Source organism: Acomys minous (genome assembly GCF_964271855.1).
Source record: "Acomys minous genome assembly, chromosome: 10".
Classification (NCBI taxonomy): Eukaryota; Metazoa; Chordata; class Mammalia; order Rodentia; family Muridae; genus Acomys; species Acomys minous.
Window position 1 is genome coordinate 73,070,187 of NC_140491.1, and position 17,517 is coordinate 73,087,703.

Here is a 17,517-nt window from a genome sequence, read left to right on the forward strand (position 1 = left end):
TTTGTGACTGGCATGGTGTCCTTGAAGTTTGTCCCCTATAGCAGGATCTAATCTTTCTATTTGAATGTGGCTGTTGATTGTGGATCCATTTGTTAAGGAACAGCTGGCTTGCTTCCATGTTTTAGTCGCTGTGGGCATTGCAGCAATGAATATGTGTGTGTGCTGATGTCTCTCTCCTAGCCGGCTGGCTTTTATAAGCCAGTGTTTTTGAACAGTCATTTTATGAAAAACCCTGTCCTTGGATCTTTCACATTTGTGGTCCTATTTGCTGTTTTTCACTAGCATTAAACACACACACACACACACACACACACACACACACACACACACACACACACCGTTGTTTGTTTTGAGATCCGGTCTTGCTAGGTAACCCTGAGTGAGCTGAAACTTATTATGTAAACCAGGCTGGCTTCTGTCTCCTGACAGGTCCACACCATCATACTTGGCAGAGAAGGCCGTAAGGACATTGAAACCCAGAGAGAAACTTACCCAAGCAACTGACCTAGCAAAAATAGCAGCTTTCTTCTTACAAGCGCTTTTATCTGCACCAAGCTATGCTAAGCCCCTAACATATTTTATCTGCTTAAAATTCCATAAGATTTATTCTTTTTCATTCATAAGTGCTCTCTCTCTGTCTCTCTGTCTTTCTGTGTCTCTGTCTCTCTCTCTGTCTCTGTCTCTCTCTGTCGCTGTCTCTCTCTGTCTCTGTCTCTCTGTGTGTCTCTGTCTCTCTCTCTCTCTGTCTCTCTCTGTCTCTCTGTCTCTCTCTGTCTCTGTCTCTCTGTGTGTCTCTGTCTCTCTCTCTCTCTCTGTCTTTCTCTGTCTCTCTGTCTCTCTGTGTGTCTCTGTCTCTCTCTCTGTCTCTGTCTCTCTCTGTCTCTGTCTCTCTGTGTCTCTGTCTCTCTCTCTCTCTCTGTCTTTCTCTGTCTCTCTGTGTGTCTCTGTCTCTCTCTCTGTCTCTGTCTCTCTCTGTCTCTGTCTCTCTGTGTCTCTGTCTCTCTCTCTGTCTCTGTCTCTCTCTCTGTCTCTCTGTCTCTCTCTGTGTCTCTGTCTCTCTCTCTGTCTCTGTCTCTCTGTCTCTGTCTCTCTCTCTCTCTCTGTCTTTCTCTGTCTCTCTGTGTGTCTCTGTCTCTCTCTCTGTCTCTGTCTCTCTCTGTCTCTGTCTCTCTGTGTCTCTGTCTCTCTCTCTGTCTCTGTCTCTGTCTCTGTGTCTCTGTCTCTCTCTGTGTCTCTGTCTCTCTCTCTGTCTCTGTCTCTCTGTCTCTCTGTGTATCTCTGTCTCTCTCTCTGTCTCTGTCTCTCTCTGTCTCTCTGTCTCTGTGTCTCTGTCTCTCTCTCTGTCTCTGTCTCTCTCTGTCTCTGTTTCTCTCTGTCTCTGTCTCTCTGTGTCTCTGTCTCTCTCTCTGTCTCTGTCTCTGTCTCTCTCTGTCTCTCTGTCTCTCTCTGTGTCTCTGTCTCTCTCTGTCTCTGTCTCTCTGTCTCTCTGTGTATCTCTGTCTCTGTCTCTGTCTCTGTCTCTCTCTGTCTCTCTGTCTCTCTCTGCGTCTCTGTCTCTCTCTCTCTGTCTCTGTCTCTCTCTCTCTCTCTGTCTCTGTCTCTCTCTGTCTCTGTCTCTCTCTGTCTCTGTCTCTCTCTGTCTCTCTGTCTCTCTCTGTGTCTCTGTCTCTCTCTCTGTCTCTGTCTCTCTCTGTCTCTGTCTCTCTCTGTCTCTGTCTCTCTGTGTATCTCTGTCTCTCTCTCTGTCTCTGTCTCTGTCTCTCTGTCTCTCTCTGTGTCTCTGTCTCTCTCTGTCTCTGTCTCTCTCTGTCTCTGTCTCTCTCTGTCTCTGTCTCTGTCTCTCTCTGTCTCTGTCTCTCTGTGTCTCTGTCTCTCTCTGTCTCTGTCTCTCTCTGTCTCTGTCTCTCTCTGTCTCTGTCTCTGTCTCTCTCTGTCTCTGTCTCTCTCTGTCTCTGTCTCTCTGTGTATCTCTGTCTCTCTCTCTGTCTCTGTCTCTGTCTCTCTGTCTCTCTCTGTGTCTCTGTCTCTCTCTGTCTCTGTCTCTCTCTGTCTCTGTCTCTCTCTGTCTCTGTCTCTGTCTCTCTCTGTCTCTGTCTGTCTCTGTCTCTCTGTCTCTGTCTCTCTCTGTCTCTGTCTCTCTCTGTCTCTGTCTCTCTCTGTCTCTGTCTCTCTGTCTCTCTGTCTCTCTCTCTCATATGTAAGTGCAGGTAACTATACAGGCCAGAAAGGGGTGTCAGAGCCTCTGGGGCAGGAGTTAGGTGGTTGTGAGCCACCTGGTATGAGTGTTGGAAACCAAACTGAGGTTCTCTGCAAGGGGAATATGTACTCTTAACAGCGCAACAGTCTCTCCTGCTCCCCTCACTAATTCTTACAACCTTCATGGGAAGAAGGTGTTACAATCCCTACCTACAGACTAGGAAACGGAGGCTCTGAGGGCCAGGCTGACTTGTTCAGAGCCAATCAGCTACTTAAGTGGGTAGAGTTTCATCCCTCACTTCTGCTAGTGGGAACACTTCCCAGACGTGCCCAAATCCTCCCTCGCAGCAGCTGCCTCCAGAAGCATCTCTTGTTCCTTTCCGCTCCGGCTGGGGCACCACAGACCCTGCCTTCCGTCTGCACACATCTCCATGCCCCTCACATCTCCTGCTGGTCCTGGCCCCAAGTCACCATGCCCCTTTGTCCTCTTGACCTGTGTTTGTGCCTGGCCTCCTCGAGGAGTTGCTACACAGTTCGAGGGGTGGGGTGGAAAGCTAGGACTCAGTTCTTTACAGTCCCAAGTTTCCCAGGTCTAGAGTGTCTGCCCCAGGGTAGGGAAACTGATTGCTACAGTGAGCCCTGGGGGAAAGAGGCCCCAGGCCCTCACACATGACCAAAGCCTGTTGCTTCCAGGTAATGGGGCCAGGAAGTGGTAGGGCCAAGCCTCCTCTGAACGTCCTGACTTGGCTCCCAACACTAGGTGGGGCTGGCTCTGGGAGCTGGGAGAGGGTCAGTGGCTTCAGTTCCTGGGCTAAGTCCAGCCAAACCCCACTGGCCATCCTCCCAATAGCTGTCCACACCCAGGATAGACTTGGCCAGGGCAGAGACCCAGCTGGCCATGTTAGGGAACCCTGTTCCAAAAGACGCGGGCCTTGGCTCTGGCCTGGTTGCCACAGACATGAGTTTTAAGTCTAGTCTATGGTCACTGCTCAGGGGCCTGGAGACATTGCCTTCTTCTACTTGGTGTTATTTACAGAGATGAGAGGCCAGTGGCCATTATTACTAGCAGTCCCATGGCTGGCCCCATTTCCCCCCATAGCTCTACGAATGGGCATCTCTGTCCCTGCTTACAAACAAGCCCAAGTCCTATTTGAAGACTTATTTATTTATTTTGAATACAATGTTCTGCCCACACATATGCCTGCACACAAGAAGAGGGCACCAGATCTCATTGTAGATGGTTGTGAGCCACAGTGTGGTTGCTGGGAATTGAACTCAGGACCTTTGGAAGACCAGCCAGTGCTCTTAACCTCTGAGCCATCTCTCCAGACCCGCAAGTCCCATTTGAAATCTGTAGTCTTCCCCCTACCTAGCTCCAAGCTGCTACCATCCAGTAGGTAAGGAAATGCCGAGTTCAGCCTCTGAGAGAAAACAGGCTATCCAGGAACCCTTTGGGAGATACTGTGTATCAGGCCTTGGGTTTCTTTGCTGTTCCAAGGGCCTGGCACCACCCTCTCCATTTTGAAAGGAGGGAGCTGAGGCCTTGACTCAAGGTGCTGAGGCCTGTGTGCTTTCAAATCCACGGGGCTTGCCAGGACTTGTGCTGGCCCTATTTGGTTCACTGGGTTTCATAACGGCCTTCTTTGTTTACTGACCATTGTCCCTACTGGCAAAATCCTAGGCCAGAAGGGTGGATGCTCCCAGTGGGACCAGAGAAAAGCAGTGGGCCAAAAGCAAACAAGCTCAGAGAGAGAGAGAGAGAGAAAGAGAGAGAGAGAGAGAGAGAGAGAGAGAGAGGGAGGGAAGGAGGGAGAGAGAGAGAGGGAGACAGACACAGACAGAGACAGACAGAGACAGAGACAGATAGACAGACAGACAGAAAGACAGACAGACAGACAGACACAGAGACACAGAGACAAGGCAGAGAGACAAAGTGAGCTCTTGCAGTGAATGGCTAGCCGCCTGGGCGATCAGGAGCTGCAATGTCTAGGGTGAGGAACAGAAGAGGGTGGTGTCTTCACAGCCTGCCAGGGCCCTTTGTACATTGAGGCGGAGGGTGGAGGATGAGGGTGCAGGGTGGAGGGTGAGGGTGAGGGTGAGGCATCTCATCTGGTAGCCACCATAAGAGGTACACAGAGATCCACAAATTGACTCAAAGTTAACCACAGAGAGAAGGGGTCAAGAGATGGTCACGGGGCCCTGGATCCAACCGCAGGGGAGGGAGGGGCCCACCGAGGGATGTGAGCTGTGCCCCTCCATACTGTGGCAGGTACTGAGAGCTGTCTGGTGTATAGGGGGCCCTGGGCAGGTCGCACACATAGTCAAGATGGGAAGTCAAGGGGGTCCCTAACTAAGGCCCAGTGAAGGGCAGTGACCAGGATGCGCACCAAACAAATTGCTGCCAAGCAGAGTTCCATTCAAGTCAGAGCAACCACCCCAGGTCTTAGTGTCTTGGAATGGAGGCACCACAGTCTTTCTCCACCCAGTGGCCATGGCCTGAGGATCTTCTTAGACATGCCTTTGTCCTGGGTAATGGCATCAGGGATCTGGAGACCTAGAGGGCTTTCCTGGAACCTCCTCTTGTCCCGGCCTTGGAGACATGGTGATGCCTACTGCTGTAGTGATGTCTGGCTGCCTTCTTGGCAGGGTTTGGATTGGTTTAGCAACAGCAACCCCTTTCCCATGCAGGGTAGCTGCTCCCTGACCAGGTGAGGTGAGGCCAGGGCTCCGCTTCGTCTCCCAGGCAGAACTGGAGCCCAGGAACCCCAAACATGGTTATGAATATCAGCAGCACCTCCTTCCACACGAGGGACCCGAGTCTCCATGTCTTGTCCATTGATGATGTGCCATCATTTCTTTTGCACTTGTGCCTGCTTCTCCCGAGTTCATACATCTTCTTCCAATCAGGGCACAGAGTAAGATCAGGGTTACCCCATCACGGTCTCCACTTCCTGGTGCTCCATGGTGAGAGGTTCCAGGCTTTTGGGTCCCATGGGACAGCAGGCAGGGCTTAATTAGTCACTGGTTGGGGGTGACATGCTAGTTCTGATTTCAGGCCTTCCTTCTCACATCAGGGGACCTAGGTGATCTGATTCAAGGTCATTTTGCAGATGGGGACCTTGAAGCTCAGAAGCAAGTAGATTCTGAGTGGGAATAGTGCAGCCAGCATCTGGGGCTAGAAATGGGCCTTAGAGTCAGAGTATGAGGCCTTGCCTTTTGCATGGATACTGAGACGCAGAAAGGGACAATGAGGTGCCTGCCCAGAGTCTCCCAGGAAGTCTGAGGCAGAGCCTTCCCTAACAGGGGAACATACCCTTTTCATTTTCACTTGGACCCCTTGTTCCTCTGAACTCATGAGCTCGCTCCAGGCAGGAAGCCGAGCATTGTGCCCCACCCTAGTCTCCATTTCACTGATGCCCTGGACTGAGAGTTTCAGGCTTCAGCGTCCCAGAAGGCAGGGGCTGGGCCTTGGTCGCTGTGGACCAAGCTCCATAGCCACATGGCCAGCAAAGCTACACCACCTTTGTGATTATTAACCGGGTGGGGGGGGTGGGAGGGTGACCCTGGGGGTAGGGGGGTGACCCTGGGCTGGTGGTCACTGACCCCAGGGGTCGAGGTCAAACTCTAATAGCCCTCTGTTAATCACCAACTGGGCAAGCTGGGGCCACACTGTCCCCTGTTCCCGAGGGGGCTGTTTAGGCAGGCCAGCTGCTGGCTTAGGTTCCTTGTCATTTCCCAAGTTGACCAAGGAGTAAGTACCCCTTTAAACATATCCTTAAAGCATTCTTTCTAGACTACAGTTCTAAATAAATAAATAAATACTCTATTGGATATATTCTTTCTTTATTTCTTTCTTTTTGGGTGGGTGTGTGGGGCTTGTTTTTGAGACAGGGTTTCTCTGCCCCAGAACTTACTCTGAGACCAGGCTGGCCTTGAACTCACAGAGATCCACTTGCCTCTGCCTCCTGAGTGCTGGGATTAAAGGTGTGCGCCACCAGCACCCAGCTGGTGCCACATTTCAGATCTTGTGCTTTAAGCTCAGTTTTTAGCAAGTGTCTCAGGATGTAACTTGTGTAGCGTGCACAATTCACTCACTGACGTATACCATTCTGGGATTTTTTTCTCAGCAGTGTGAGAAAATCATTATGGTGTAGTATTAAAAAAATTCCCACCACCCTGAAAGGTTCCTCGTGCCAACGACAGTGACCTGAGCTTTCCCTTCCAGCCTCGGGCAGCCCCGGCAGTGTGCAGGGTGAAATCTCTCTCTTCGCTGCTTCAAAGCATAGGGCTTTTAACAGTGTGGCATTTACTGACGTTGCAAATGGTTTGTGCCTCAACTATACACTTATAGAAGGGAAGAGAGGAGCCACTTTATAGCCACCATTGTACAATCTGCGTCTTGCACCTGGAGGTCTCTCCACGCCTTCAGAAGGCCTACTATGTGCCACCAGGCACAATTGGCTCTAACTCATTTTTTTTTCACAGCCGCTTTGTGATCCATTGTGTGACAGCTCTATCACTTATTTCCCGAGGACATTTTGGGTCCTTTCCAATTCTCTTCAAACAATGCCCTCAGTGAATATCCTTGTCCATCGCAAGCGGTCCTGTAGGGACTGCTGTGTTCTGTGCTTTGAAGATGCCTCAGTCCGGTTGTCATCTAGAGAAGTTAAAATGGCGAATGCCAGGAGGGATGTCCACTGCTTTAATCAGCTCAGAAAGATGAGTCCAGGGCAGCACACCGAAGTCTCCCCAAGGCCTCAGGGTGCGCTTCCTAGACCACGGAGGTGTCATTAGCTAAGGGGGGGGGGGAGGTAAGACACCAGTGTCTCTCTCTCTCTCTCTCTCTCTCTCTCTCTCTCTCTCACACACACACACACACACACACACACACACACACACACACACACACGGCAGAGACAAGTGCAACCAGTCAATAGGCAAAAACTTTGAGCAACAAACTAAAGTTTGCTCAAAAACAAAACAAAAAACCTAACCAACAAAAGTCCCTTTAGAAAAACAAAAAATGTTACTGAGAAAACAAAAACAAAAGAAATGTCCTTTTGAGGAAGGCAGAACCAGGGGCTGCTGGTGGGGAGCCAGCACCCTTGCTTGTAGCCTGGGCTGCGTTCAGTTCGGGGCGTCCAGACCCAGAACTAGCCGAGATAGTGACTGACAGGACTGTATTAGCTGACTTCGTTGGCTGTGAACCTGTCTGAGCTATTTTTCACCATCTTCCCCTCGGTGAAATGAGCTCTCTCGGGTACCTACTCTGAAAAGGATCCCCCAGTGAGTCCTTGAGTGGAAAGCGCCACAAACTTTGTTAGCTCCTGCTAGGTGATTTTTGTTGCTTTGTTTAGATTTTTGTTGGACCTGCTAATTGTACCGATAAGAATGGGCTTGCACGGGTCACAGAAAAACAGCTCTCACTGAGTTAGCAGCTGCTGTATGTCAGACCATATGCCGGATCTCGCTCTTGGAAACTAGGGCCCAAGGGGCGACCGCACCCAGACGGGTCAGTCCCAGTAGGAAGGGAACCCAAATGTCTCAGAGATCCGGGACAGATCCCCGCCTTCCCCGCGGGCCTCAAGGCCCTCCCTGAAGGGCGGTCCCCAGTTAGGGCGGGATGGGGCGACCGGCTACTTAAAAGGTCCGGGAGACCGGGTGGCCGCGGCCGAAGCCTAGGTCCTTACGGTCACCATGGCTCCGTACCGCTCCTCGCTGCTCTGCGCGCTGGTCCTGGTGCTGTGCGCACTGTCGCCATCCTATGCGGCCACTGCGTCGCGGGGCACGGCCCGAGAGAGGGCGCCCCAAGATCGAGTGTCCGAAGTGCGGGTGAGTGCCCGGGGGGTCCCCGGGGCTCCCGGAGTAATTGTCTATTGTAAGTTCTTGCAGATACAGCGCTAGGAAAAGGGGAGTAATTCAGGTGTAGAATGGAAAAACTGTTTTGTTGCTTTGTAAGTATGTCTTGCTGCTTTGGGGCTCCTGGGGGCCGGGGTGGGGTGGGGTGGGGGCGGGGCCAAGGCTGTTACCCTCCCTTGCAGGCTAACCTCACCTCGGCCGGATCTTCCTCCACCCCCACTACTGATTCGGATTCCATCTTCTTCAACGTGTCTAATTTCTTCTGTCTAATTTCCTTGCTGGTCTCCTCACAGTCAGATTCCTCTTCATTTGGTGTTTGCTGTGTCCCGCCCCCTCCCCGTTTTGTTTTCCCTAAAACCGCCTCTGGATAGGGCTGTTATTTTAGTCTCTCTCCCTCCCCCTCCTTTCCCCCCCCCCCCTCCCACCTGCCGTTTCCTAGTTATGGCTTCCTCTACTCTCCTCGGCCCGAGTTTTTTCTCCCCAATCTGTTCTGGCTTCTCTCTGATTTTTGCTCCAACCGGATCTCCCTCGGTCTGAGGTGACCGGCTGACTTCCATCCTTAGGCGCCAACCTAACCTGTCTGCCCGTTGCCATCCCCAGAGCATGTCTGGCAGCCTTCTCCTCCTAACAGGTCCCCTCGCCCCCAAGACTTCTGGCTCCATCCCTCCCCCTTTCCCAAAATATGGACTTTGGGGGTAGGTGGGTCCTGGGGAGGGGCAGGAGGGAGGAGGCAGGCAGCACAGGAGGCCACTTGGGCCCACTAAGCCAATCCTTCCTTGGGGTGTGATGAAAGACGGAGGGGGACGGAGTTATCCTACCCCTTTGGAAGAGTGAAAGCAAACAGGACTGGGACCTGGGGTCAGGCCCCTTCCTTTTTAATCCTGTTTCCTCCTTTGCAAAGTAGGGATGGATAATGAATTCTAAGTGATGAAGGTGCTAGAAGCAAGCAAGCAGAGACCCTGGGGACCGGGTCCGCATCTGGAAGAATCTATCCACAGATGTAGAGAGTGCGCTTGGGGTCCCCCGGGCCACCCTTCTATGTTGTTTCCTAACTGGGGGGGGGGGTCCATGAAAGACAGCCTGCCTCTCTGTGCTGTCTCTGTCCCATTGGCAACAAAAGAGAGAGCAAGTGCTCTGCCTCTTTCATCAATCACATCGCCAACTGGGAAAGCAGAGAGGGAGACCACCTAGCCTGTGGCCAGGGCTGAGGCTTAGAATACAGTTTCCCAACTCCCAGAAAGGGGCCGATTCTCCGCTAGCATGAGGCTCAAGTGAGTCCTCTTGGTGCTAGAACCTGCCCTCCCTCATGCCTGGGGTCTCTCCCTGCTGAGATCCGCACTCTTGCTCAGGCTGTGCCCTGTCTCTCCGCAGCCCAGCACCATGGTGGTGGAGCACCCCGAGTTCCTCAAGGCAGGGAAGGCACCTGGCCTGCAGATCTGGCGCGTGGAGAAGTTTGACCTGGTACCCGTGCCCCCCAACCTCTATGGAGACTTCTTCACAGGTGACGCCTACGTCATCCTGAAGACAGTGCAGCTGAGGAACGGAAATCTTCAGTACGATCTCCACTATTGGCTAGGTGAGTGAGGAGCTCCTGCTCAGCCCTGTCCCTCCCCCCTGCCCCTCCCCCCTTCTCCCTGTCCCCTTCCCACCAACAGCATGGATATGCCTGGAAAGGTTGAACTGAGTGCTGTGTGTAGCCTGGCCAAGTTCAGATCGCAGCTCTGCCTCTTGACCTGTGATGGCCCGCAGGTTTTTTTTTTCTATAGAGTGGACATGTTGACAGCAATGCTACCTCAAGGGGAAAGCCAAGTTATTTCGGGTGTCACAGGGACCCTAGATTCCCCCCATCTCCACCCAGTGCTCCAATCACTTCATTTTTCTCTTTAAGCTGGAAGCCTGGATTCTCTCTAACACAGTCTCTGATCTGTTTGTTTTAGGGTCACCCCACTAGACAGATGGAGTGACGGAGGCTCTTGGAAAGCAGGGAGGGTCTAGGTCAATTTCTATACCCAGGCCAGAGTAGAGCTGTTGGCTCCGAATGCCTCCTCCCCAAGGGGCCGGGAGCACCTTCCAGAAGCCAGTCTCACGCTGCCCTGATGTTCCCTAGGCAATGAGTGCAGCCAGGACGAGAGTGGGGCCGCCGCCATCTTTACCGTGCAGTTGGATGACTACCTGAACGGCCGGGCTGTGCAGCACCGGGAGGTGCAGGGCTTTGAGTCGTCCACTTTCCTTGGCTACTTCAAGTCAGGACTAAAGTACAAGGTGGGTTGGTGTTTCTCTTATTTGGGGACACAATGACAGGGCTCACCACCTTCCAGCCTCGTGTGGAGTGATGGACAGACAGGCCAAGTGTCAGGCTCTGATATCGATCAGCCATGGTTTGAACCCTGGGTCCTTCTTACCAGTGTGTTTTTGGATGAGACACACACACACACACACACACACACACACACACACACATACACACACATATACACACATACACACACACACATACACACACACACACATCCATCCCTTGGAGCTTTTGATTCCTTATCTTGTGATGAAAAGAAGATTCTGGTACAGCCTGGTAGAGTTTGCCCCAACATTACAGTGAACACACGGGTGGCTTTCTCACGGCTTCCCAGGGGCTTATGCCAAGTCCTGATCCTGTACTGGATAACTGGTAGGGCTTTGTTGACAGAGGCCCTGTGATAGGTATTTGACAGGCTCTTTCATTCAACATCCTTCTTCCTGCCCCTCCCCCCATTTCCCCTTGGACTTCGGCAAGTCTGTACCACGTTTGTTTTTTTCTTTTTTTTTTTTTTGTTTGTTTGTTTATCTTTTCCATAAGCTTCTAGCCAGAGCAAAGCGAGGCCAGGAACTCAGGAAGCCGTATCCCAATATGCTGTGCAACCTCTAGCCAGCCCCTTGATACCCTGGGCCTACCTTGCCTCTCTGGTTGCTGGAGAGCCTGTTATACCTGCCTTACAGGGCTAGGGAGAGGATTTGGTGAACAGATAGCTGGGAAACATCCCACACTGGGGCTTGGTGCCTCGAAGGGCTCAAGAGAAGCCACATATTTATTTTGATGCTCAGCTGTCTTCGTTTAGGGTAGAGAGGGGATTGCAAGATTATGAACCAGATGAGCCTCGATGTCTCAGCTTTTAGAGGCTGGGGGCAACTAAAGTACAGAGAGGTTGAGAGACTGGACCAGGGTCACACGGTGAGTTGGTGCTGGGGCTAAGGCTAGAAGCCAGGTGGTCTGCCTGTCTCCTGTCTCCCAGTGTCTCCCAGTGTTTCCACTAAGCCAATATGTCTCCCGTGACTGGTTCTAAGGAGGACACATACACTACTTTTGCCACTGCCCCTCTCTGGGCCTCGGAGTTCTCTTTGTCCATGCAGAAGTGACTCTCTCTTTCCCTGGTGAGAGGCAGGGATTGAGTGGTGGAAGAGTGCCCAAGAGACTTAGATAACAAGGCAGGGCGTGTCCTGGGACCAGCAGCCCAGGCTGGGTGGGGCTGGGATGCCTTCCCTGGCATCTGCCCAGCTCCATTTGCTGGATTACCATGGCGGAGCTCTTGTTGCTGAACAGCTCTGCCTTCCTACTACTGCTGTTGTCGGGGGTCCTTGCAATCCTGAGGAAATGGGGAGCCTAGTCCTGGACTGCGGAAAGACCTGCCTAGTCTCTCCAGTGGCCTTTCCCTCAGCAGTCAGTTTCAAGCTCCTAGATCAAGCTGGGTCTGGTGGCACACACTTCTGCCAGATAGTACACCTGAGGTTAGGTTGTGCCTCACAAGACCATATATACAGGAGGAGCAAGGGAAGGAAAGCAGACCCATACCAGCACCCACTGTGGCTGTCATGCTGCGAGTGGGGTTCTGGGAACATCTGTGACTTTGTCATATCCCTGGAGGTATCCGTGGGAGGAGACCCGAGGCTCAGAAGGGTCACATAACTGTAAGTGGTAGGAATTGGACTCCCCCATGGTCAGCTGTCACGGGGCTCAGGGGCTCCCGTTGCTTTGGGAGAAGCTGAGCAGATATAAACGTGACATTTGTCATGATCACAAGGACAGACCGCCTTGCCAGAGAACGTCGCAGAGCAGGCTGTGGGCTTTTTGTAGAATCTCATTTCGTTCTCATTGGTGCTGTTAGGGTGTCAGTGATAGTCCCATTTCATAGATGAGAAAGTCACAGTTCTGTGGAACAAACCTTCAAGGTAGCGGACTGTTCTTACATCGCTTGGCATCTATGGACTTTGCTGTGCATTCTACTCAGTTCATGTCAGGCTATGAGGTAGTTGCTGGCACTGGCCCCATCGGGTAAGTGAGGAAAGGTGTGAAGAAGTACAGGGGTGTGAAGAAGTACAGGGGTGTGAAGAAGTGCAGGGGTGTGAAGAAATGCAGGGGTGTGAAGAAATGCAGGGGTGTGAAGAAATGCAGGGGTGTGGAAAAGTGCAAGGGTGTGAAGAAGTGCAGGGGTGTGGAAAAGTGCAAGGGTGTGAAGTACAGGGATGTGAAGAAGTACAGGGGTGTGAAGAAGTGCAGGGGTGTGAAGAAGTGCAGGGGTGTGAAGAAGTGCAGGGGTGTGAAGAAGTACAGGGGTGTGAAGAAGTGCAGGGGTGTGAAGAAGTGCAGGGGTGTGAAGAAGTGCAGGGGTGTGAAGAAGTGCAGGGGTGTGAAGAAGTGCAGGGGTGTGAAGAAATGCAGGGGTGTGAAGAAATGCAGGGGTGTGAAGAAGCGCAGGGGTGTGGAAAAGTGCAAGGGTGTGAAGAAGTACAGGGGTGTGGAAAAGTGCAAGGGTGTGAAGAAGTGCAGGGGTGTGAAGAAGTACAGGGGTGTGAAGAAGTACAGGGGTGTGAAGAAGTACAGGGGTGTGAAGAAGTGCAGGGGTGTGAAGAAGTGCAGGGGTGTGAAGAAGTACAGGGGTGTGAAGAAGTACAGGGGTGTGAAGAAGTGCAGGGGTGTGAAGAAGTGCAGGGGTGTGAAGAAGTACAGGGGTGTGAAGAAGTGCAGGGGTGTGAAGAAGTGCAGGGGTGTGAAGAAGTACAGGGGTGTGAAGAAGTACAGGGGTGTGAAGAAGTGCAGGGGTGTGAAGAAGTGCAGGGGTGTGAAGAAGTACAGGGGTGTGAAGAAGTACAGGGGTGTGAAGAAGTGCAGGGGTGTGAAGAAGTGCAGGGGTGTGAAGAAGTACAGGGGTGTGAAGAAGTACAGGGGTGTGAAGAAGTGCAGGGGTGTGAAGAAGTGCAGGGGTGTGAAGAAGTGCAGGGGTGTGAAATGTAAGGGCGTGAAGCCCAAGGCCACACAGCTGGGAGCGACAGGAATGAGACTCAGCTCAAGTGTGAAGAGTCCCGCACAGCCCAGAGCTAGTCCAGAGTGGACGTTTCACAAGTCTCCGGCCTTTCGTTTTAGCTCTGTGGGGTTCATCACCTGCATGTCTGTCTAGAGTGTCCGGAATGTTCTTTACTGTGCTCTCTCTGATTTGTGGCTTCAGTCATGAAGGAAACTGGCCCCTGAAGGGCATCTGAGGCCGCTGACCAGCCCTGGTTACCGCCTCCTGCAGGTCCCCGGGCCACCCCCGCACTTGGCAGGCCCAGACCAAGGCTCTCGGCCTCCCCCCCATCCATCTATTATAGATGCGGAGGAGCCAGGCCTGTTACACAAGACTTGTTTCTATGAAAGCCTCCGGGAGCCACTTCTGTCTTGGAGTCAAAGAAGGGGCAGAGAGAGGACGCAGAGCCGCCAGGGAGAGCTGCCCTCATTGTTCTGTGGCCCTGTCACTTCTAAGTCACTGTCCTGGGTGGGGGTGGGAAAGGTGTCCTGTGGCTCTCCCCTTTCATCTTCACCCACAAGGCTGGGTGAGTTTGAGTCTTTTGTCCTTTGCTGGAAGGGAAGCTGGGCCTATCAGGGTCCTGGGCACGCTGGGCCCTGGGACAGCTGGAAAGGAGGCATCTGCCGGGACCTTTTGTTAGAGACGGACTCGGGGCTACAGGTTGGACAGGTCAGCCTCATCAAGGCGTTCTTTTATTATGTACACGCTTTGACTTTTTAGTTTTGTTCATGGAGATTTTAGTGCTCCCCCGCCCCCCCCCATCCTCACCTCACTAGCTGAGTAAGTCAAGCTTGATATAAGCCAGCAGCTCTCACGGTCCTGGGACCCCACCCCAGCAGGCGTGGGCCAAATGGTGGCCGGGCACTTTGGTTCTTTCCACAAACCTGCCTATCAGCCGCCTCGTGGCTTTAACTCCAGAGAGTGGCTCTCTAAACAACTCACCCTGTAGAGTTTTGTTCAAAGATTTTTGATACCGATCTCTTCCTACCTCACCCCAAATTAGATTAGATAGCAGTAATCAATTCTTTCAGTTAAAAAAAAAAAAAGAAAGAAAGAAATAGAAAAAAATTCAAAAAATTCCCATCCTTTCTCTTTAGATCCACTCACTGGTTCTTCTGAGAACTTGCTTTATTTAGTGTGTGTGTGTGTGTGTATGTGTATTTATGTATGTGTGTATGCATGCATGTATATGTATGTGTGTATGTATGTATATGTACGTATGTGTGCATGTATGTGCATTTATGTATATATGCGCGTGTGTGTACATTTATGTGTGTGTGCATGTGTATATATATGTATGTGCATGTTCATGTATGTATGCATGTCTGTGTGTGTGTGTGTGTGTGTGTGTGTGTGTGTGTGTACCTCTCCAAGAGTTGTTCCTTGGGTCAGCAGCAGTGACTGGAGTGCATCAGGACACTCAGGCTCACCAGTCAAGGATTAATGCGGTGACTTTCCTATCTCAGTCTCGTTGTGAGTCCTGCTTGGACAGCGGGTGCCCAGCCTTACTACCGCTCAGTCAGGCGGCCCTGGAGGCTGGCAGGTGACTGTGGAGTGAGCGCAGGGCGATGGGGTATGCTGCCCAGTATCCGCCCCTTGCTTCACCCCGGTGATTGCCTCAGCTCCTGTCCTCCTCCAACAACAACAGCATGCTTGGCTCTCAGGCACCATGGCCACCTGAACTCAGATTTATTCTTTCTCTGTTGGGAAAAGTCCCTGGCTTGCTATTGACTTGTGGACTTCTAAACCAAGAAGAAAGCCATGGATGTAGCCCTGATCCATCCTGAGGTCATTCGTGCCCAGTAGCACTACAGCTCTGCCTCAAGTGCTCTTGACAGGGCAAGGGCCAGTGAGTCAAAACTAAGTGATTTGACCTAGGCATGGGCTATGCCAAGTAGGCTTTATGCTCATACCAAGAATGGACACCAGAGGGCGCTCCAGCCCCCTAGAAACGCAAAAAATGCTTGCGCCGGGCTCTAAGAAGACCTGATTACTGGGAGAAAGAACATGGTTTTGTAGATTCAGACACACTGGGGTTTGATGCTGGCTCCACCAAGCACCCCACTATGAGAGGTTGGGCAAGTTCCTCCGTGCGTGGGTTCTGCTATCCTTATCTGTGAGATACATGTGAAATGTGCAGTGTAGTGGGTATGCGCATGTGACAAATACACCCATGCGCCCTGTGCATAACAGGAGCTTGACTTGAAATGTCTGCCTCTGCCTCTGCCTCCTCGCCTCCATCAAGTCTGTATGGCTAGTGTCTGCAAGGAGATGGTCAGATAGAGTCCTGGCTGGAGTGTTCGGAGGACCTCTAGAAGCCCCCCTCTCCCCAACTTCTGACCCCCCCCCCCATGGTGCATGGAATAAGGAGCACCAGACCCCCCCAGCAGGCAGCAAGGCTGGAAGCCTTGACTGTGCCACAGGCTTGCTGAGCATGCCTGAGGAAGTCACTTCTCTGGGCTTTGGCTTAGACAAGACAAAATGAGTGTAAGGTTGCGAGGTCTGGTGGGTACCTGGGGCTGCAGAGATCCCAGCCAGCTTCCGTTTGGCTTCCTACTGAGCCAAAGGCATTGTGGCAGCTGTGGCAAGGAAGCCAGCCCATGAACAGGCTCCTTCAGAGAGGCTGAGAGAGGGGAGGAGGTTACAGAAAGTCATCCAGCGCCATGGTGGAGGCTGCCCCTTCCCTCTCCCTGCCTCTGAAGGCCTCAGTGGACTTGACACAGCGGGAGAGAGATGATGTGGGCTGAGGAAGTCCACAAGGATTCTTCAGAGTACCTCGAAGGATGGAAAGGACAGAGATGACTTGGGTGAGCACTTACCAAAGAGTGTCGTGCAGAAACAGGTGCTGGAACGGAGTGAGATGGAGAAAAGTGATGAGCTAGGGAGAGACTTGTGTGAAATGGAAGGCAAGTCTGAGTGCTCGCCATAGGAGCCGTCGCTGTGTTCCTGTGCAATGTGCAACAGTCAGGGTCACTGAGTAACGAGCACTCCCTACACTTCGATCCTAGATCCCTTTCCTTGAAGAGTATCTTGTGTAGGTTGACACAGAGTGTCCCTTGGGGGAAAGCTGGCTTTGAGAGAGGAGTGTTTGCTGTCCTCTGACCTAGGGAAGTGTCTTCAGGGCTCTTTTAGGTGGAGTATAAGGTCCAGTGGGATGTAGTATGTAGAGGATCTAATACTTCTCAGCCAGGTTGTCTTTGGTAAATATTATTCCTTTTCCTGAACTTCAGAAAAAAATGTCTCAGTGTCAGCCCCATCCACAGTGAAAGTCCCGGGTTAGCCGAGCATCCACTGGTCAGACGTTTCCTCACCTCAGTCTAATGTCAACTCCAGCATCCATTTCACTGGACTAACACTGTTCCCTTGACCCGACAGAAAGGAGGCGTGGCATCTGGATTCAAGCACGTGGTACCCAATGAGGTGGTGGTACAGAGGCTCTTACAGGTCAAAGGCCGCCGTACAGTCCGTGCCACTGAGGTGCCTGTGTCCTGGGACAGCTTTAACAACGGCGACTGCTTCATTCTGGACCTGGGAAACGTGAGTCCTTTTTGCCCTTTTCCCCGGGCTGTTGTGGGGAACTTGGCCGGGTCTGACTTTGCGGAGGGGCAAACACTTGTGAGTGGGGGCATGAACACTCGGGGGAGCGGGGGGATGGGCCATGGTAGCCAGAAGGCCCAGTGTGTCAGGCAGACGACCACGTGTGGATGTGTCTGGCACTAGAGTCCCACATGTGGACTCAAGCGTGTCATGCATATTCGCATGGACCTTGGGTCCCCATCGTCTGCACAGTGTTCTTGATATTCTATTTCCCTCGTATCAGACGTGCACAGCTATAAATCTTAAAAAAAAAAAAAATACACACTCACTGCTAAGCACATAGCTGTAGTGGGCAAAAACTGTAGGCTGTAGTCCATCATGGACACCAACGTCGCAATGAGTGGCCATGCATGTACTCTTGGACCCACAGTGGATGACGTAAGCATCGTTGGTTGCACATGAACCTGTATGTGACAATGCGTAGGGTACCCACCCCCAGGACCACTTACCACATGAGCACAAAGCTGCAAATCGGCATAGGCAGACATTGCACCCTAAAACTTGTGTGCACATGAGCCCGTGGTGTGTGTTGGCATCATGTGTGCCTCAG

General features: G+C 52.2%; 1 protein-coding gene across 4 annotated transcripts in view; it reads left to right on the forward strand.

The window, feature by feature from the left end:
- Nucleotides 1–17,517, forward strand: part of GSN (gelsolin) — a 52,946-nt gene that overhangs the window by 18,640 nt on the left and 16,789 nt on the right. For 2 of the 4 annotated variants that reach the window (XM_084798140.1, XM_084798141.1), the window contains 3 exons: nucleotides 9,427–9,631; nucleotides 10,163–10,317; nucleotides 16,746–16,907. In XM_084798140.1, coding sequence (XP_084654266.1) covers nucleotides 9,436–9,631; nucleotides 10,163–10,317; nucleotides 16,746–16,907 — 513 coding nt within the window. In that variant the 5' untranslated portion in view covers nucleotides 9,427–9,435. Of the gene's footprint in view, nucleotides 1–7,829; nucleotides 8,029–8,073; nucleotides 8,151–9,426; nucleotides 9,632–10,162; nucleotides 10,318–16,745; nucleotides 16,908–17,517 lie in introns of those variants that run through there. The other 2 variants (XM_084798138.1, XM_084798139.1) reach the window with 2 other exon arrangements.